Raw genomic sequence first — 21691 nt, 5'->3', positions numbered from 1 at the left:
AAGGTTTGCTTAACCCACAGGATTCCACTTCCAGAAAAATAAAAATAGAGCCCTTTTTATCCCTCCTTCCAATTTCTATTTGTGTGCTTTTATTTGGGGGTTAAGAAAATCACTTTAAGAAAAGGGAGAGTATTTTTTTAGTTTATATTTCATACCAAAAAAAGAAAAAGTTTCGTGAGTTAATCATAGTAGCAACAGAATTCTGAATTGCAAAGGGGAAAAATCAAGCCCACCTGGGAGAAGAGATAACAGGAGTTAATCATGTGCAAACTGCTTTGAGGGAAAAAGAGCACAATCCAGTTTAAAGCTTAATTTTAAATTATTCCTGTGCACTAATTTTCTGCTTCATTTTATTGACATAATTGATGCTATATTTCAACACATCTTGGAAATACATTGCAATCAGCATATTCCCTTCTGATACATGTTTTTTCAAATAAAAAGCTAAGAAACAGTAATTTATTGCAGCCTATTTCTCACATGAAAGTTGACTTATGTGTTTTTGTGGGGGTTTTTGTGCTATGTTTCCTCTCTGTAAGCAAATAATGAATTCTAAAATCACGTCAGTAATGCAGTGTCCATGGCGTATTACTACACTGGCAAGTTTGGCATTCCAGTGGGATTTGAAAGTGTGCAGAAGAAACATTATTTCAGAGAGACACTTAGCACAGATGGCCAAAGGTATCTGGAGAAGTAGCAACCATACAATTTGTTCTGAAATATGTACAGGAGTACATAGAGGAAAATAAATGTTGCCAGGTACAAACACCAGGAATTTTTATAGTGTCCTCCTTTCCAGAAAAGCAAGTATAGAAATAAAATAAAAATTGAGGATTTTACTGTCCACTGAAGTACAATTTTTATTGTAATTTCTGAGCAAATTCCTCCTTGTAAAGAACCTGTACACAGCATGCACGCTTTCTAACTTCTATGGCAGGTCTTAAGAACAAAACTAAACCTTTTTTTTAAGGGCAGCATAAATGTTGTGCTGGGTTTATGTTGGGACTATGGGTGCGCGTCACTTAGAGATATTTCCAGTTCTAGAGTTTTACAAATTAATTATCATTTACCTTGGCGTTGTGGGTGCTGTAATAAATAGCAAGTGACTTGATGAAGATGACAGAGAATGACATTTTTGAGTCCACAATTAAAACTCCAGCGTTCCTAAACTAGAGAACAAATGTGACTCTGATGGTAACTGTATCAGATTTTGGAAAAATTCTGTTATTTATATTAAACCTCCTCTATTTCAAGTTTTGTAACAAGCTCAGCTGTCCCATAAAATGGAGACTAATACTCTGCTAGAGGGTACGGTACCGTTCAGCTGTTTCAATGACAAATACCATAGATAAAGTCACAGTTCAGTTTTCCTGCAGGTAGACAATCCAAACATCATGCCTCTTCCAGTGCAAAACACAAAGAAACACCATTAGATAAACCTTGTTTCCTGGCTGAAAGTGCCATAAATTTCTCGGTTGGAAGTCCTGCATAACACCAAGGAAATCACTGAACAGACACCTGATTTACACTAGTATAAATGAATGCAGAATGGCTGTCACAGATGTTTTTGTCTTTTCCCTTCTCTTTTCCCTGTGTTGCATATTATTCTTCAAGAATATAGGAGAAATTATTAAAGGTGATTCATCAGATTCCTTTACATTCAGGTTTAAAGGCAGTCTAACAAAATGGCACTGTAAACTCCCCCCTTATTAGTGCTGTACATGCCTTTCTTGCCAGGCTGCTTCAAAGTGACACAGTTCTTTACAAAAAAAGAGAGCCTGCAATGTTTAAAATGAGTTTGTAATTAATTTCTTTTTGTCTCTCAGATTCTCACATCTGGTTAATACAGTCCTCAGCTCAGCTTGTAACGGACTCATGACGGTTCTGGGCTTTGTGAACCTTGAATCTGAAGGTAAACCTCCTGTCACTGGGCACCTGCGGATTCTCTCTCTGAGTATTTGTGCCCTTAATGTTGTCTGTTGCTATTCATAGTCTTTTTCATTGTATTTTATTTTCAGCCATGTGATGCAATCATCTAAGTTCAGTACAGAAGAGTCTGTTGGGCTGCCAAAGCCAAAAGACAACCTACAGCAATTCTGAGCGGTGGAGGAGACATAGCAACCTTTGGGATTGTTGCTTAGCAACTGCAAACACAGAGAGGAGTAAAACTCACAGCCTGGCTCCCCAGCAGGTCTGAGAAATCCCTAATTCACTTTAAGATTTTTAATGGTTGAGAACAGATGGGCATATATTAAATTCCTGTTCATTTGCAAAGCCACTTTGAAAGCAGGAGGAATAAGATCTATTTTGATACCTGCTCCAAAGGTAAGAAAAACTGTTCTTCACAGCTTCGGAAAGTGAAAGTCTTTTCAAATTTTAATTGTATTGAAAAGAAGATCATGTATGAAAAGGGCTGGTGAGATAAATATGCTCTATGAGGCACGTTAGGGAAACGCAAAACTATTTCTCAGCGATAGAGTGTCAAAGAGATTGGACTCTGTTTTTGAAAAGACTTTTATAACTCAAACATCTCCAAAATATTTACCTCGACAAACTTTAGTCTTTCCTGGCCCTGTCCCACCCATCAAAATCCCCTAACAGAATAACAATGAAACCATAAAAATCTTATTTATGAGCAGATTTGGGTTTTGTACAGAAAACAGAGAGATAATCTTTTTGTACCTGCAGGGATTCCAGCAAGAATATTTCTCTCACGGAAAAGGAGCCCGGAAAGTGGCATCCTACTAAATAATGAAAAGGTTTTCTTGCCTTCAGCTTGAACAAAGGCTTACAGGAAACTTTATATCACATTTCAAATTTCCTGGGTGTTTCTAAAGCTTGTCTCTGTGCACCATGCTTACTATTATTTGGACAATCAAGCCTCCCCTTGGGAATGCCATAGGCCTTGAGGGCTCTCTATATTATGGGCCAAATTCTCAACTAATGTAAATCAGCACTGAAGTTTATGAGCCAATGGTATCTTAGACAAACTGGAGGTGTGTCCCTGTAATCCTCAACAAATTCCAAGTTTCAGGGCCTGATTCTGTCACTCCTTTGTTGTTTATTTTAACAGTTATGTGCTGTTTGTATGTTCTTCCGTACCCTCTTAGTCTTCTTTATCTGTCCTGCATTAAAGCAGTGGGCATAGTTCTCTATGCTCTGCTTCCATTCTTGGAGTTACACAAATGCCATGGACTTGTGATAGAACAGTCGCACTTAGTTGTTTTTTGTTTTGTTTTGTTCAGAGACATAGAGATACTTTAGAAACATTTACTAATCCTCAAAATCGTCCTAACAAATGGTTGAGAGCAGTGCAGAAAATATATTCATCATCATTCAGAATCAGCCACCTAATAAAGAGGAGTGCAGTTGTCACTTTAACATTGCACAGAAACTGCAGAGCGGTTTCATAAAGGATGTTAAAAAATAACATAAGTATTTGAAATTGCAAGAACAGTTTATTTTGGCACAACAAAACCAGCTGATTTGGAATGTGACCAGAACATTTGGTTAACACCCTGCTTTGAACCAGAAAGTGTCTGGTTTTACAGCTTATTGAAAGAAACTCACCTAAGCAAGGAGCAATTTGACAGGGTTAACAGGTTTCCCTTTCTACCATTATAAATCTGGACTCCTTTACAGCTCATGTCCTTCGGTGGCAAAACCAGCTACCATCTTAAAACCCTCTGTGTGGGTCAGGCAGGCAGCTTGATCCGTAAATCCATCTCACTCCCCAGCAGGTAATCATCTTTGAAAACAAATTACCATAAAATGCCAACAAGCCCATCGAGAAAACACACATAGAAATATAGTGCTGTGAAGCATCCTACCAATCCAAGCAGTATTTGGACTCAATGGTTATGAACCAGAAGGTCAACATATTAGTAATTACATTTGTGTGCCAGGAGGGCTGTAGATCACATTTATGCATTTCCTGGAGGGCTGAACCCTCTTCAGAACAGCTACAAATGCTTAAACATGAGCAAAACATATCAAAAGCAACAGTATTGCTATGGATACTGAAAGGCCTTTTAAATAAGAGCTTGAAAAGGAGAGTGTGGCAGCAAGTTCAGAGTGGAGTTTCATCTTTAATGTGGAAAGGCATTAGGCTGTCTCTGTTAATATCGCCCTTCCCTTGCTGTTGTTTAACACTGAGCTGGGTTTTTTTTGCAGCATGCTGGTGATTTTTCGTGCTTTGAATCAACTAGTCAGGAAAAATTCTGCTCTATTCTGTATGTGTAAATCCCATTACAGATGCAGACAGTTATGTGTGGAGACATACAGCAATAGTTTTCAAATTGTGCCTTGTGAGCAACTTGGTTTCTTCCTGATATTTCACAGAATGAACATTTTGAGAAGAAAACAGTGGAGTTTGGGAAATTGTAAAGGGAGATATCTGCAACTCTGTGTAGGTCTGCCTTTTACAGAATAATCTACAAGATTAAGTGCTTGTGAACATCTTAATTACAGAGTTCATGGTATAGAGTTTCCCTTTCTGTAGGAGCTCTCTTGACCCATACACCTGTGTCCTCGTTACCCTAACAAAATGTCCAGAGGAAAAAATTGTTACCAAAGCTGAAGTTAAGTAATCTGTGGGACAAGCTTCCTCACTGTTTTTCACAGCTACAGAAAAGATGAAGGAGAAGAGAGCATGCAGAGAAATCTTGCTCCTAGGCATTTAGTATTTTCCACTACTTGCTTCCTTTGTCTCATATATGCTGGATTTCCTGAAGGCAGGGAATGGGACCTAAACAGGAATAATGATACTAAGGGTAAGAGGAATCCACTGGTTAGAACTGGGGGGATGAGACTTGCGAGTGCTGGTCACCGCTTTGTTTCTGAGTCTCTAAGTGACCTGGAATTAATCACTTCTCTTCTGTGTCTCAGTTTCTTCTCCCATAAGAAAGGAACACACTTACTTAGTCGCTCTGTCTCCAAGGGCTGTTGTGATACATAATTAATCTTTATAAATCATTTACTGACCTTTGAAGTAAAGGGGCTGTATTTACTTAAGAGTACAAAGCAGCAGTAACAGAATAAAAAAGGAACATAGAAAAAGAACATTAGTTAATTCCTAACAATAGACTTTCTTCCTGTGTCATCTGCTAAGACACTGCTGCATCTTTTGGCATTATATAACCTGCTGCTTTTGTTCTGTGTCACAGTGACTGAGGTATGGCTGCTCAGCCAGAAGAAGCAGCCCAAACTGCAGGTCTAAAACATCCCGAACTGGGAGGTGAGAATATGGCTGCCACAGAACTGAAGACCAATCAGGGGAATGATGAGCTGCCATGTCTTAGTAATAATGCTCCGTGGAAAAAGTGTTTTTATGAAAAGGTACAGCAGAGGTGTCTGCGTCTGCAGGAGACAAAGGTGAAGATGATCTGCGCACAAAAGGCAAAAGAAGAAAAGCTAAAGAAGAGAGAACCCCATGACTGGCTGTCCAAAGAGTGGTTCAGTGAAGAGAAAGAGTCACTAGATACTCGCATCTATTTGCTTGACAAACTCCTACCTACATTAATCCCAGGAGTGGAAAGACTGTTAATGGAAGTGGAAAGAAAGAATGTGCTTGCACCAGACAAAGAACCAACCAAATTTAACCCCATTAATTTTCTTGGAAAATATCTGATGAGACATAACCCTCGGCATGGTATTTCTTCAAAACCAGGCCCATACCTGAGAGGAATGAAGACGGTCACGGACAAGCTAAAAGCTGGCCGCCTGATTCAGCAACAGAGAGGTGACAGAGCTGAAAATGTGGCTGGTCATAAGACCGGAGCACCTGGTGTCTTGGCCTCTGTTTTACAAAAGGAATGATGTGACTGCAGCCTGGCTGGCAAAGTGCTGAATAAAATGAACCTTGAGTACAGTGCCAGAGATGGTAGTTGTCTCGTAAAAACATGAGAAGCAGGACAAATGCCAGAATATGTCACACAAAATGAAACACTAGTTATTCCTGTTTAAGGCAATATTCTGCCCTTCAATTCCTCTTTAGACTCTATCTTAATTACATATATGGAATGCAAACTGCTTTCAAACCCGTCTAGGTTAGTGACAGCAGTTCTTTAAGACAGGTGTTAGTGTCAGAGGTCTATGGACTCTTCAGATCATTTCTTCTACATTCTTCCAGACTTAATAACAAGATAACCTTTTTTTCCTCCTTCAGGATGGTTGGTCTTGACCAAACCAACAACAATATTGTCCTGGCGCATTGTAGAAACTCCTTCTCATGCAATTTTTACTTAGGCTTTCCTTTCAGGTTCTTTTTCCCCTTTGAAGTAGAAGCTGTTCTGTATTTTAATATGCTGCTTATTTCAGGGGTGTATTCTAGGCTGCTTGCTTTAGTATAATATTTCATTAATATTGGAGGGGCGTTCGATGGCATCTTACAATATGCTAAGGTTAGAATGTGAGTGCATTAGGTGAACAATAATGCTTGCATTTTCATTGCTCTGTTCAGAAAAATATAGAAGTGAACATTTGTGTTTATTGATGACCCAGAGGTGATTGTGAATGATGTCAAAATTACTCATTCACTACTAGATCACTTTATTCTGTATCTGTGTTTGTAGAGTAATGACTTCTATTTGAATGGCTGTCGCTTCTATTTGCATAAATAGTACATACAGCTCAAAAATTGGTTTCAGGGTTTCAGTGTCAGGAATTAGGGAAGTAAAATGTTGACGTGTCTTACGCATAAACTCTGGATGCACCTGGATGCCGCTGGATGCAGGATGTTCAGAACCATATCTCTTTTTTATTTTGCAAAAGAAATTGAATTAAAATGCATAAAATTTCCTGGGTTTTTCTGTTAGTTTTTTGTTTGGTTTTGTTTTTTTTTTTTCTGCTAAAATACTCTTAGCTTTCATTGTGAATCAGAGCTTATTTCTGGAGAGGTCAGATTTGCCCGTAGAATGCAGTGTGTTGGCTACCAGTGACATGCTATCTCCGCCGTGGCTGTTAAGTCCATGTTTACATTTGGAGACAGGTTCTCAATTTGTAGCTATCAGACCTGATGCAAAGGAACTGACTATCAAGACTTGTAGAAATCAATCTCTCCTTTGGCAGCACTGCCCTGGGGGTTTACGTAGCCATAGCTGTAGCAGGTTTTGCATATCCGCTGGTAGTAGTATCATGGGATTTGCATTCACAGCAGCTCAGGATTTACATATTTGCGATGGCTGTATTGTGGGATTTGTATAGGATTCTTAAAGCAGAGCAGCACAGAGGATTTTACTGACACCATGCAGCACTGAGACTCCTAATGTGAGTCACTGGCTTTCTAAACAAGGAAAAAAACGTTACAAGGGAAATGCCAGTCTGTGCTCAAAATCTCTCACATAAGCATCAGAAAGATGAGGAGTGAAATTCTGGCCCCAATGAAGCTCCCAGAAGCCTTGACATTACCTTCAGGAAAGGCAGGATTTCACCGCAGGTTCTTACCTAAAGCTTACCAGCCCTCAGCGAGCTCTCTCAGGCTTCCTCCGCTCTCTCCTTAACTGCCACCTGACTGGGAGTCAAGGCAGGCAGGAGAACAGATGGGAGACGTTCCTTATCCAAATGGACTGATACCTGACACAGAGAATTTGTTTGTCCAGGGATGGTAGTCCTCCGGTCTGAGTCAGCCATCCTTGTGTGGGAGGTAGGCGGCTGGCTTCCTGAAGAAACATGTTTCATTCTGCAGGGAGAAGTCCCCCTCGCTGCCATCTCATCTTTTCTGGAAATGTCTAACACTGAAACGAGCTGGTAGAGCCTGTTTTGTCACTATTGTCTAGGGGGGAAACACACATTTTGTCCCACACCAGGGACACCAGGCAGAGCATGCAGCTGCCTGGTGTTTTAGGATCCTAGAAATAAATGCAAAGCTGCAGCACAGTGCAGGTGCAGCACGCGATGTAACTTGTGCTGTGCACTGCCCAAATGAATCACCAGAGCACCCTGACAACTCCTAGCGTGGCCTTAGCTCTGCTTTCAGCTTGCAGACAGAGGAGGAACTGCAGCTAGAAATGGTCTGGGTTTCTCTTTCTGCCTGTAGCATACATGGAGAAAAATCTGTTAGTCCATTTAGCTTGGTACCTGCTCTATATCTCCTCTTTGCTGGGTCTGTGAAGAGAGGAAAGACGTCTGTCAGAAGAGGAAATTATTTTACCCTTCCCCTGCTACCAAAGTGCCAGAGGCTGAACTGCCTCAGCAGGCACTTGTGCAATGCCCACAACTGATTAAGGAACCCAGTTATTCATTAAGGAACCTCTGTGATACGTGGCCACGAAGAACAAGTGCCTAGTGATAAAACTGACTGTGATCAAAGTGTGTTGCTGTAATGTGTCAAACAGGCCTTTCTATTCATTAAAGACAATATCGGTTTATAATTTCTAGGATGACCCCATAGCAACAGAAGAGAGCAGGGACAGGATCAGCCCATCTTCACGGCATGTGAAACACAGGGGGAGGAAGAGACCAGAAATCGTCAGTTAAAATATAGTTTCTGGACTAGTGTGTTCTCAGGTACAAAAGAGGAGCAATTCCCCCCACTCTGATTAGCTACAGAGGGTGTAAGCGAGGGCTGCAGAGGTGAGCAGGGCAGCTCTGTCAGTGCAGAGAGATTCCGGCAGCCTCCGTGAGCAGGAACTGTTCTCCCCATATGAACTGATCCTTTGGCTTTAGGCTTTTGAACTTCCTAAAGGCTTTTTTTTCCATTTTATATATGAACAAAGTCAAAACCAAAGCAGATCAGTTCAATGGGATCAATTTTATTCAGTTCTTTTGTTGTGCAAAATGGAGGATTGGGAAAAACATGGCTGGGTAATTAGAGAAGCAAATAAAATGGAAGGAAGAAGAAAGGGGGATACTTTTAGTCCAAGCTTGCAGACTCTACGTGTTCAAATGATGGAGATGATGGTGTATTATCCTGGTCCTAAGGCAGTGAGGACTTTGTCGTGTGAGACTGCGTAAGAAATTTCGTTGAATGCTGTTCTTTGCCAGTGAAGTGCTCGTGTGAAATGGTACTTAAGCCTTGAGACAAACGCATGCTGATGCAATTTTGTGGGTAAATCAAGTGTAGCAAAATTAGGCACCTCTGTTCCTGCTGAAATTGAAAGGAAATTGAAGGACAGCTACACAATAAATGATTTATGGCATTATAAATGTGAAGGTAAAATGTATCACTGTTGAAACTACACCAACTAGGGGAGCTGTACAGATGATTTTCCATTAAATATCTACCATACACTCTACAAGAGGCTCTCTCCACATGCATGTATCTGACCCTCAGTGGTTATTTCTTCAGATTCATAGTTACACTAGATTTCAGAACGTGATACATGTCCGCATATAAATACTCTCACCTCCTTGGAGCTGCTCTCTGAAAACACAGATTACTAATATATAGTCCAATAGTCACACTTGTCATTTTGTGCTCCAAACATCAAGTATGCCTTTGGAGAAAAATCTGCTTTTACTAGAAGGACAAGAATTTCAGTAAGAAGTTATTTTCTTTCCTTTCGTTCTTCAGGGTAGCCTTAGTCTATCTTAGATATGTTTATGATGGTATATTTCTAAACCATATTCCCATGTCCTACAGGCTGGCCAGGATGAAGGCTTGGGCAAAGAACAAACATAAGAAAAGGGAGCGGGTGGAGAGTATGAAGTCTCGGGAGAAAGAGATGAGAAAGGAGGCGCTGGCAGTTCAGTTCAAAGAGCGGACAGTGGATGTCAGTGACAGAATACCGGTTGCGCTGGTAACTAGGGATGATCCTTGTTAACACACTGCTATGATTGTTCCAGACAGGAGGAAAAGGAAGTTTGTGCTAGTGCCATCTGCTCTGGCATGGCAGCATGGAGCACAGGGATCGTAAAGGCTCTGACATCCCTTAGGGTCAGGGTGCAGGTCGCTATCTACCCCTTAGCCTCACCAAGCCCTGATTCCCCACGAGCACCCAGAAGGATTGCGATGCATTCTCTACAGAGGTCCAGGGAAGCTAAATGCCCCGTAAGGTACTCAGACTCCTGAGGTTGTTGGATACATAGCTTGTCACAGGTTGCCCTTCTCTGCAGCTAGTTATCCCTCAGAATCCCCTTAAAAAGGTCCGGGACTACCATTCTTTCTCTCCTGTGGCCTCCATTACATCTTCTTTCTACCCCTGTGGCTCACACAAATTGATACTGCAGCTCATAAAAGACGAGATTGGCAGTAACTGTAATACATCTCTTGGTACAAGCATCTTTCTTACAAGTCACACAAGGCCCCTAGGAAATTGTCCTGTGGCTACACACAGCACAACACAGACAAGGTCTACATTTAACAGGGCCCACCATGACTAATTATTCTGGGTGATTTATTTTAGTAATTGCCTTCTGTTGTCTGCATGAAACAGGCCTTTGACTATTACCTTGATTTGTAGGTTCAGAGTGCCCAGAGGTCTTGTCCAGATGTCATTGCTTCTACTCCCATAGGTGTGAGAAAAGGTAAGTTTTCAATGTGTCTCCTTTAGTTGTATTTCTGTGGTCTGAGTTCTGATGCAAACTGTGAGCAAACAGTGAATGGATTTGATAATAGAGAAAGAATCTCTAAGGATAGTTACGCCAGCTTGGATATTAACCACAAATCTTCAGACGGATTGGAAAGAGACTGAACCACCATGTAGTTCATTAATATTATTTTGAAAAGTATGGAAAGAAGTTTAAAAAAATATTTCAGAGAGGTAGAAAGACCACAGGCAGGCCCTTTCCACTTACATCCTGCATTAGCCAGACACTGCCATGTGCTTATCACGATTTTTAAGAATCACTGTAACAACTTCCTTCATCTACTCTGTCCCATGGTGTTCCTTGTCTCATGGGAGGTCTTGGAAGTCCCATGGACAGCCTGGCATACTGGGAGGTGTGGAGGAAAGGTAGGATCAAAAAAATTAAAGTGTGACGTTGTTACCTTTTATGGTTTCAGGGAAAACGCTGAAGCTTACCTAACACTCCACCAAATCACATACCGCGTCTAGCCATCCCCTTTGCCAGTCCCAGGCATGCCAGTGACACAGCACAAGAGCCTCTGTATCAGAGCACTCTGCACAGAAATATTTCCATAATTCCTGTCCACTTGTAAGGAGTTTACACTTGACCTCCCCGAATAATGATAATTGGATAGAGCCAGGAACATTGAAGTGGCAACATACAGCCTGCTGCCAGACCTTTACATCGATGGCCTGTAATGATTGTCCATAATAACAAGTCTGCCTTCGCTGGAAGATGGGGTGATAAGCAGGGAACCTCCAGAGCGTATTTCTGCTTGCTGCTGAAGTCGCCTCTATCTAGAGCTGGCCCTTGCTCAGCCCTTTCTCTATTACAGAATGGTTCCTCTGAGGAATCATCCTGTATTGGCAGTACGTTGTGCGAATGCCAAACACGGCCCTTGTGCTCCTGCTGTGGTGGTTGTGGTTCTCGAGTGTCGACAGATACTGGGATGGGAGATTGAGAGGGAAGGTTCCATCCAGACACTTGCTGTACAGATGCTGGGGGGGCTTTATGTCATATTTCACTCACAGTGCGGCTCCATTTCTTAAGGTATTTCATTTAATAGCATCCAATATACATCAATGGAACATTAAGCATTGTTTTCTAGATAATAAGACATTAGGAATGTCTTAAGCAACAGGAGATAAATGCATTCTATGTGAATTTTCTCTTTATTCCTGATATATCGTAGAAGAACAGAAAAATAATCCCAACAGAAACAGCATGTCTGTGCTCAAAGACCTCATTCAGAAATCTGTGTAGGTATTTGACACAGCTTCTCAGTTCCATTATAGCAGCCCAGAAGCTGACCAAAAGATAGTTTTGAATATCATGATCAGTAAAAATATTCCCACAGAGCTTCTTGAGAAAATTAAGGACTTTCAGATTCCACTCTTGCAAAGCAGAATCCATGTCCCCAGAATTTTAAGGCTGTTTTATCTGTTAAATCAAAAATCTTTTCTTCCCTCACATAATTAGTTGTAAGTACTGTTAAAATCATTGCAATTTACACCAACACGTGTCAAGAATAAATATGACCATACAGTTCTGAATAGAGAAGTGCGGATTCTCAGCAAGAGAAATATGTAAGAATCAGATTTAGATAGCCTCTGTACAGTCAGATGCTTCAGCTGTTGCGTAGGATAACCTCAAATAAATGTAATCCAACATGAGAAGAAAGTTAATGTAACATGACAGTGTGCAAAAAATGTGTACAATACGCAAAACCACAACTGTTTGCTTTCTAAACCAATATCCCTTCATTTTTCACTAGCAACCTATGACAGGAAGCTGGAAGTCATAGACATATTGGGAAAAAAGTTAAACAAAGATGAATTCACAAAGGTGAGAAATGAATCTGATTCATTTCTGAATGAAGCATCTGAAGAGCATCTGATTCAGAATATGATGTTTATCACAAAGTAGTAGCATTTCCCTGGGGACAGCTAAGATGAGTAAGTGAAGGGCTTCACCTCTCCAGCATCCCAGGTAACTGGCTGTATCAGGACATTTCATGTTCCATCTCCGTATCCATCCTCTGCTGTCACAACAGAGGTTCTGGCCAGCAAGAGGGAAGTATTTTGCTGTCCTTGGAGCTGCAGCCTGTGCCGCTCTCTGAGGGGTTACTCTAGAAGCTGTGGGTTTTAGGACAACCCTCTTGGTCCCTTTCTAGAACGCCAAAGCCCTGAATCACCTGTGAATTCAGATTTGGCGTTGCCTGCTGAAGGGAGGTTCAGTGTCCCAATATGACCATTAGCCTGAGGTAATTAGTACTGTCCCCAAAGTGTTGTTATTGCTGATTAAGTTCTATTAACCATAGAAAAACCTAACAAGTGATGAACTGGGATGAGAAGCTCTACCATTTTCACCCTGAACTCTACTCTTCATCCATTTGAAAACAACCAAATCAGTTCAAACTATATGTACTGAAAAACTCTCCAGGCCAAGACTTTGCCAGCCATTTCTACCTACAACAGAGCTAAATTTTATAGCTGGGTAATTAAACCTGTGAAAAGGGATGTTTAGAATAGAAATAATGACAGACCCTCAATCGCAGCAGTGCTATTGGGTGCTGTTACAATAATTAAAAACAGAGTATAAAGCAGCTGTGCAGAGACTAATTTCAAGCAACCATGTGTGATGTTTGTGCCTTCTGTGCTCTCAGGAGACTCACATGTTCGGTATTTTGCTCAGAGATGCATTTTTATGATAACTTGTTGAAGGCTTTTTTAAGCATGAAATGAGGCATTTTTAAACTTAACCTCAGAATTACTGCATTTAATTAAGAAAACTGTTGTGGATAATGGGAGCCCAGAGAATTGCTTTTGTCACTGAAATGAAGCATCAATCCATAACCTGTATCGTACATGTATAAGCACTGAATGCATTCATGCTCCATTAGCATTAGAAAAATGTTTTGAAATATATTTTGTGTACTCTTTATTTTAACTCACTTAAAGATATGATAACAGAGAGATCAGAAATACAAAAGATATGGACTGCCAAGCTGTCTGATTTACCAGCCAGTGCAACGTTGTTCTCAGAATATACGCTCTGATGCTTTTTCCAGTCCGGTTTTAATCGAATCAATAATGAGGCTTTCATCACTTCCCTTGGGAACTGTTCCACAATCACAGGCCTCGCTCTCGGGACAGGGCTGTTTCTAATCCTCAGCTACAATTTACCTTTGTTCATCAGTTTGCATCATCCACCAAAACCAGAAAGAGAGATGATCTTTCTCCACGCTGGTCTAGGCTCTTTCACCTGTGGAAAGCATTGCTTTTTAATGGACCTTAAAATTAAATGGCACCTTTTTGTTTTTCCTTGAATTCAGTGCAGCTTTGGGTTGCTTAAAGTCTGTTAGAAACTCAGTGAGAGACCTCACACGTTGTTGTTGGGTTTTGGGGGTTTTTGTGGACATGCAAAATAGTGGCTGTTGAATTTTTACATCCTTCACGACAAGCTCATGGGGTTGTTTGTATTAAAAGCATTTTAATCCCAGAGACCAGTCCTTAATAGTTTATTTCATAGGCTTTGTACTCGAACATGCAGAACCCCCAGCAGCCTGACACAAAGCTATTGACACCAAGGGAAATACTCACCTTTGTAGGGTCAGAATCAGGCTTTAAAGGTGAGATTATTTTTCATGATTGCGTGTGGCTTCCTCGATTTCTGTTGACATCAGCAGGAACAAACAGCAAAGATCCATTGTTATTGATGAGAATGTGTTCACAAACGCATTATAAATGTGGGTGTAAAAATCTCTTGGTTAATAATAAATAAATGTATACTTATTGTGTGTACAGTACTTTACAAAGTAGAGTGCTTTACACACATCAGCTAAGAAAAGCTTGGCTCTACGATAGTTCCTCCTGCCCACGTAGCCGAACATACGCTTCTAAAAAATTTCCTGTGGAGCTGTTAGACGGCAGGATTACTACACAAGCCTTTGGATGTGTCATCAGGATGACATACAAAATAACAAGCTGCTTGTCCAACCTGCCTCCTCCCAACTGCTGTCATCTTTAAGGTTCATCTGTCACAGGGCTCCGGGTTGTAATAGCTCGGAAAAGCTGGCAGATACACGTAGCCCCAGAGCTGCCACCTTCTCTCCAACCCGCCTACACCCTCTCTTTTCTGCTGAAATGCAGAAAAAACGTGCATTGCGATAGGAGTTCTGCTTTCCCACCAGCCACCCCTCAGGCCACTGACTGCTGCTTTCTGCTCTTCCTCTCTTCTCCACTTGCCCCATATACTTGGAAATTATGCAATATAGACATGAATAATAATAACAAATATTAATATTTCAATTCATTAATGCCTGTGCGGCATTTCAACAAGTCCAAGATGTTCTAGCACTTAGGTCAGGTATCCGTACTTTAAAAATGGGATAAAGGGAAACATTCTGTGTTTTGCGAATTCCTCCTTTTAACTGTATGGGCTCGCTGTTACGGTGGCTGGCTCCAGAAATCTGCTCCAGTAATTCAGCACAGGCCTTGGGATTGTGGTTTGTTCTGATGGCCATTATTATTTATGTTATGCACACCACATTTTTAGAACCATATTGCTTTTGCTCATAAAAACCACATGGCTATAAATCCAAAGTGTTAAAGTGTCTCCAAGGCTAGAACTTAAAATAAATCTCAAGTCAGTAGTATTCCCAGTGTCAGGGGACTTAGGTGAGAGCAGGCTCATTTTCAAAAGGTTCTTTCCTTTTTTTATTGTATCCAGTCTGGCTTTCTAAACACTGAAACTGTGGGCAATGGTCATTGTGTGGCATCAGAGAATTGAGTGACTGTCAGTTCTGCAAAAACTAATGTCTCAAAATGCCTCCTTGGGAGTAAAGTCAGGAAAACTAAATGCTGCAGAAACCCATGGAGAGCTTCTATCCTCCCTGAGATAACCTACCTTAAGCAATGACAGTTCATAGGAGGGATTCTGATCCAGCATCTCTGCACCACCGAGCATGATAAGTGGCCTCTGGGCCCGGAAAGGAATGGTTCAAGGTGCATTTGAGCAGTGCCTGGCACAGCAGTGTCCCAGGCTTGCTTGGAGAATATTGCTGCTTCTGAAAGAAAGAACAAAGTAGGCAGTGCAGCATCCATGCACCAAGTTTGCATTACGTTAGCAGATTATTATACAAATTCACATATATTTCATTGCATGCAATAGATTTGTAAGAGTTCAAATAAAGGTGAAAATACTTGAAGAAAGCTAACCATGTACACCTCTGCTTTCTCTCCGTAGTTTGTACGTTCCTACACTGAAAATTTTTCAAATGACAAGTTCCAAGAAATCCTGAAGGATGGCTATCAGTGTGCTGATGACTTCCAAAAAGCAATAAGATGTTCTATGTGGAGGCGAAGGTTTGCTGATCTCTTCCTAGATTGTGATTATGGAAAGGTAGGCAAAGCAGCCCTCAGCCTAATTTCAATATGGTGATGCTTCCAGTTTGGTATTTCTCTGGGTCACCACCTTCTTTTTATTCTTCATTACTCCAGATACTCTCTTTGTGCTTATTCAGCATTATTTTAGAGGACAATAGCTGCTGCATTGTGTTCGAATTCATAGTTCTTAGGCACAGAAATAGCCAATAGCCTATAAGCTGATGGCTAATTAGAAACTGAATGACCTAATGTGATGACTCAGGGCTGAAGTTTGATGATTCTGGAGAAGAAATTAATGACAAACTTTACTACTTCTGGTCATTACCTGTTCCCACAGCACGTTCAGAATGTTTGGATGCTAATTTGTCTATTCAGCCATACTTCAGAAAAGATAACCTGATGTAGATTGTCCTTAACAAATGTGCACATTACTACAATAGTAACATACATTGTGTTAATTATGTTGCGTTCATTTACACACCTTTAGGGCTCCTATCAATAAATCTCATAATAGTTTAAATTTAAAATGCAAAATAATCTATCTTTACAACCTCTCTTAGAAAAGTACTGTGAACTTCAGCCACAGTTTATGGGCAGGAAATTAAAATACGAGTCAGTTACAGAGCTGGAACTGGAACTCAAAAGCCATAATCTGTTTTTTAGCAGCTTTGAACTCTATCTATCGGCCTCTGAATACACCTGCATCCCCATTTAAAAAAAAAAAAAGCTAGACTTATTAGAAAACCAGTAAATAGTAGGAGCTGAAGAATCAATGACATAAGCTATTGCTAAAAATTTAGGCTTCATCCAAAAAGTGTGGTGCTCATGATGAGTAGCCTCAGTTAGCCAGTTGCTGGCTACTACACAGCAAATGGTTGCCATAATCTTACAGTTTTCTCCCTTACATATATTATATATTCCATCCAGCACTCCTCTAGTGATGTTTACAGCATGCCTACCCAGAATGAACTGTGCTCTACAATGTCAAGCTAATAATGTCATTACCTCTAAGAGAATGGAATTACACAGCACGTTTCAACACCAATGGTGTGTTTTAGAGAATAGCAGGCAAGCTGCTCCTTCAGGGATGAGGAAAGAAATGTGTCTGCTTCTCAGTTAGGAGACATTTCATTTTCCTATTGCTTTGTCTAGAAGATCTATGATGGATAGTCCTGGGTAGGGTAATATGTAAAGCTGAGTCCTGTCTTTGCCACGTATTTTAAAAGGATACCTTCTTTCCCTTTCATGTTTTAATGTGACTTTCTTCCTATTATTTCTGTGGCAGTAATCACCATCTCCATGCTACTAATCCCAGTGGAATCTCAGAGGCAAAGAGCCAAAAATGCTAGCACAACATAACAAGAGTGAGCAGCTATCAGCACAGATGCCATCGCTGCCCAGAAAAAAATGATCAGAGCACAAACATGGTTGCTGTTTCTAGCCTCCGAGGCAGCCTTGCTCTGCAAACTGAGTTCGCTAAACTGTAGTGTGGACCCTGCAGTTCTTTTAAACCTGACCTGGTTTCTTTTGTATAGCTCTAATAAATCCTGCCGTACTGTACCCACAGGGAAGATAAAAGATGCAAACTAACCCAAGGACTTCTACCCCTTGAATGTGATCCATCACCTGTAGTACTCATGCTGCGAAGCACAGCAAAGCAGTTGTTTCAGTTCCTAATTTACATTTGTTTGGTAGCAGGCAGTTATTCCAGTCTGCGTGGTGAGTGTGGCTGGCTGCCTCAGTGAGTTGCAATTAAGGCCAGGGAGCTGAGAAAGCAGTGTTTAAATTACAGTCAAATTAGAAGGTATCCACATGATCATTATTATGATTTCAAATGCATGCATCCAGAAGGATGGCAGCTCAGCCAGAACAGCCTGGACTATACAGTGAGGCAGAAACTTTCCAAGACAATGCCAGAACACAGCTGAATCACTGCTCTAATGCCCAAAAAGGCATTACATCTGTGCATTTTAAACTCAGTGTCTCTCTGTACTCACGTGTACCAAGTATAGTTTCTTTTATACATTATAACAGAATCTGCATTAATTTTCAGGGATGTTTTAAGCCCAGGATCTTTAAATGTAACTGAATTTAGTCAGAGATTAGTTTTCAAACTAAAGAAGTGTGAGACACTTCTGATTACCTTCCTTGCAGTACAGCAACACCAAAGTCTGCTTTCTCATGACCTTTTCTGAGGGTCTGTTCTTCCCTTCTTGCTCGCTAACAAGCATATTGTGGTGTTCAAGATACACACATCACATTTCCAGAAAAACAATCAAGCGGTTAAATACTGACCTATCACTGATTAAACGGCAAGTCTGGTTTAGTCTGTGTTGCTAAAGGAATTACTCATAGATCACAGAACATTGCTGAAACAACTGAGAATCATCACCTGCCAATATCTGGGTGACAAGAAAATTGGGTCTACGTGTTTCAACTCTCCAGCCACTGAAGTTGGCACTAGTTAAGAGTGGAGACAAGTTTGGGGCGGTTGTGCAAACACAGATGGTCCGCTGCTATTTATGGTGGATGCTGTATCTGTCCTGCCAACAAGCCTCAGTACGAGAGGCTGACGGGCAGGAATCTTTCATCAGCCTCCCCAGTCACACACGAAGTACAAAGAAACATGACCTTTTCTAAGTAAATTTAGGAACCCAGAAAGACAGCGTAACTGGGTATAGGACCTTGGAAATGGGTTTCCTGTTGTAATGCTCCTCTCTTCTATAGATAGCTTTAATGTGGTACGTTCCTCCCTAGGTGAGCTGTAAGGAACAGAGACCTCTGGCAGAATGGCAAATCTGTATAAACTGGAAATGTTAAACCAAGGTGGAAAATATACCCCTAATTCATATTCAGTAATTTCTTTAAAGGAATTTACTATTTTTAACAACATATAAAAATAAAATTATTTCATCTAAACAACAAAAACTCTTTCAGAATCTGAGTTATCTAAATCCTCCAAGTATATTAATATGACAAAAATGTATTTGAATCCCAAACCAAAATTTTTATTTTCTTTTTAATAATACTTCATTCTTTGATTTACCTTTTAATAAAATAAAGCTTTGCATTGGTCCTGCCAACTTCAAGGCAACCAGCATATGATTGTGACAAGTAACAGCTGAGGAAATTTAATGGGAAAATTAAGTGTGTGTAATGGAAATGCTGAATGGAAAATCCAAATATTACACAGTGATCTGGTAACATCTTCAGAAACATGTTCTGTGTTTGTGTATCTACTAAATGGATGCAGAATTGGACCTGATATATTCAACTGAAAAACAAATAGCATAAAGAAATGTTTGCATGGGAACATGAAAGATACTTTATTTCTTCAGGCTAAGGCCAGGAAAAGTTCACAAAGAATTAAAAGCAGGGCAGGGGTGCTGGAACTAGATGATCTTTAAGGTCCCTTCCAACCCAAACCAGTCTGTGAGTCTGTGAAGCCTGGTGAATTTTACATTTTGAGGTCTTTAAGAGCAAAACGTGAAAAGGAAATCAATAGTTCAGATGGAAAGCTACTTGCTACAAACAATGAACTTAAGTAAATCTGTTCGCTAATTAACTACCGTTTTCACTAATGGGAGGGAGATTACAAAGGTGGCAGGGCTGAAATAATGACAACAGGAATTCATCATAAAATGGAAAACTCGCAATCGTTTAGATTTGCTTTACTTTTTAAACTCACAATTTCCTGATTGGAAATGACCTGTTTCATTGTCTTTTCCTGGTTTTATTGTCTCTATACACTCACCCTGAGCAACAAGGACTTAATAAACTTTGCATGTTCCTCTGCACTGGAACTACTGATACGTCTCTCACCTCTGTGGCCAAATGTGTATGAATTTTTAAAGGAAATTAGGGAGGTTGTCATAATAGCTCAGATTTTGGGACTAATTATTTTCCCAGGCAGTTGCCAATCCATAATGCTTCAAAGGAAATGATGGGGCACAAAACCAAACTACAAAGTGTAGTCACTAACATAATACAGCACAGCCCATAATATGTGAAAATTCTTCCGTAGTACTGTCAGGCAATCAATATCTGTCCTGAAAGTGTGAAATGTTGAAGCTTTGATCTTTACATGAAGAACTCCTTTGGCAGAAGTGGTTACCATCATCCAACTGTAATTTGTCAAGAATATGCAAGAAGATGTGCCTGCAAAGTTTTATTTATGAGGCGTTCCAGCTAAGCCCAGAGAAGAAATTTTTGCTTCTATGAAATAAATTCGTTTCTTGAAAATTGTACTCATGTTCTGGTAATGGATACTTTTCAGTCACAGGTAATTCTTAGCTAACGGTGCCATTATTGTTCTGCAAATGTTGATGTAAGTCCCACGAACCACAGGAAAACCCTAACTGTAATTTTTTTGTCTAGACTGGTCTCTTAGATAGACAGAAAATACTTGCCCTACTGGTAGACTTCTATGACAGAAGCCCGGTGATTGCTAGGAGGGGATTCTGTAACCCAAGACAGTGTAAGTATATGGGATGTTTCAATCGTGGTTAAATCCTTATGAGGTCACATGAGGTTGTATAGTTAATATATGTTTTATAAATGTTACCAGAAATGGACAGAGTCTAAAAAAGGACCCAAATGAATGCCATGATCTATACACCATAATTTGCAAACATGTTTTGCAAACTGTGATGCAACGTTCAGAAATATTTCAGCAACCAAAACTTTTCCTTCCTACAAAATTCTGAAGTACTTGTTGGAAGTATGGTTAAAGAAAGACTACTTTTCCTGAAACAATAGTTCTTACTGGGTGATATTAAAAGTTAATTTTGTGTTTACACTAAAATTTCTCCAGGAACATGGAAAGATAAAGAAAAAACACAGAGAATCATCTACATGACAGTAAAATATTTTTAAGATATTGGACCTTAGTTAATTGCTAAGATGAAATGCAAGGCAAATTACAGCTTTCTTTCTTAATATGGAGAATTATGAAACATGATATTTCAAAAGACATATGGTGTAATCCACAATAACAAGTGCAGTTCTCTTCAGGCAAAGACATTGTTCTGAAGCTTTGCGTTTCTGAGATGCATGTTTGCAGAAGGTACTTTCTGATAGTTTGTATTTGCTAGGGAATATCTGTTTTCTTTTTGTTTATATTTTCTTATGCAGTACTAGAGAACATGAAACCAATGCAAACTACCAACCTATCAATATTTTTTCTATTTTAGGGCCAATAATTGAGCTGCAAGAGATTGAGCTTGTGGATTTATGGGGAGGCCTTGATGACCAGAAAGTTTGTGAGGAACTCAGTGAAAAGTTAGTCTTGTCTCAAACAGAAATTCCCGAGGGAGAGATTTCAGCATGTCAGCCTGTAGGTGATAACAGACAACATACATATAGAATGAGAACTAGTGTCAGAGAAGGTCTTTTTGAACAAATGGGCATGAGTGAAGCTGAGACTGGAGGAATTTCTAAAGAAGAAAACAAAGCAGCAGAATCCAGTGACACTGAAGTGAGAAAGGCAGGAGAGGACACTGCGTCAGCGGTGAAAAGCACTGATTTTGAAGGTAGTGATTTGGCTGGAGATACAACATGTAGTGAGAAATCCAGTTTCCAGGAAGACATCAAAACTGAGAGGCAAACTGAGTCTGCAGGTGCAGACAGACAGGAAGAAGCTTGCCCAAGATCAGACTCTACTGGGTACAGTATCAGTAGAAATGGAGAACCTGGATCTGAAAAACAGGTGGAGGAAGAGGAATTTAGCCTGGGTAGAGCGCCTTGTACAGAAACAAATAGGGAAGAAGATTATTGTATCTTGGACGGAGAACCTGGCT

The 21691-nt window shown here is 40.2% G+C and overlaps 1 protein-coding gene across 1 annotated transcript in view; it reads left to right on the top strand.

The window, feature by feature from the left end:
- The window catches only part of EFCAB5 (EF-hand calcium binding domain 5), a 39063-nt gene that overhangs the window by 3553 nt on the left and 13819 nt on the right, over positions 1 to 21691 (top strand). The window contains 10 exon segments of the mRNA XM_068415952.1: positions 1827 to 1912; positions 2019 to 2325; positions 5166 to 5716; positions 5719 to 5740; positions 9581 to 9737; positions 10401 to 10464; positions 12281 to 12351; positions 15754 to 15909; positions 20271 to 20370; positions 21086 to 21369. Coding sequence (XP_068272053.1) covers positions 5176 to 5716; positions 5719 to 5740; positions 9581 to 9737; positions 10401 to 10464; positions 12281 to 12351; positions 15754 to 15909; positions 20271 to 20370; positions 21086 to 21369 — 1395 coding nt within the window. The 5' untranslated portion in view covers positions 1827 to 1912; positions 2019 to 2325; positions 5166 to 5175.

The sequence above is a fragment of the Nyctibius grandis genome, chromosome 18 (genome assembly GCF_013368605.1).
Source record: "Nyctibius grandis isolate bNycGra1 chromosome 18, bNycGra1.pri, whole genome shotgun sequence".
In the NCBI taxonomy this organism is placed as follows: Eukaryota; Metazoa; Chordata; class Aves; order Nyctibiiformes; family Nyctibiidae; genus Nyctibius; species Nyctibius grandis.
This window is presented reverse-complemented; position numbering and strand designations above follow the sequence as displayed.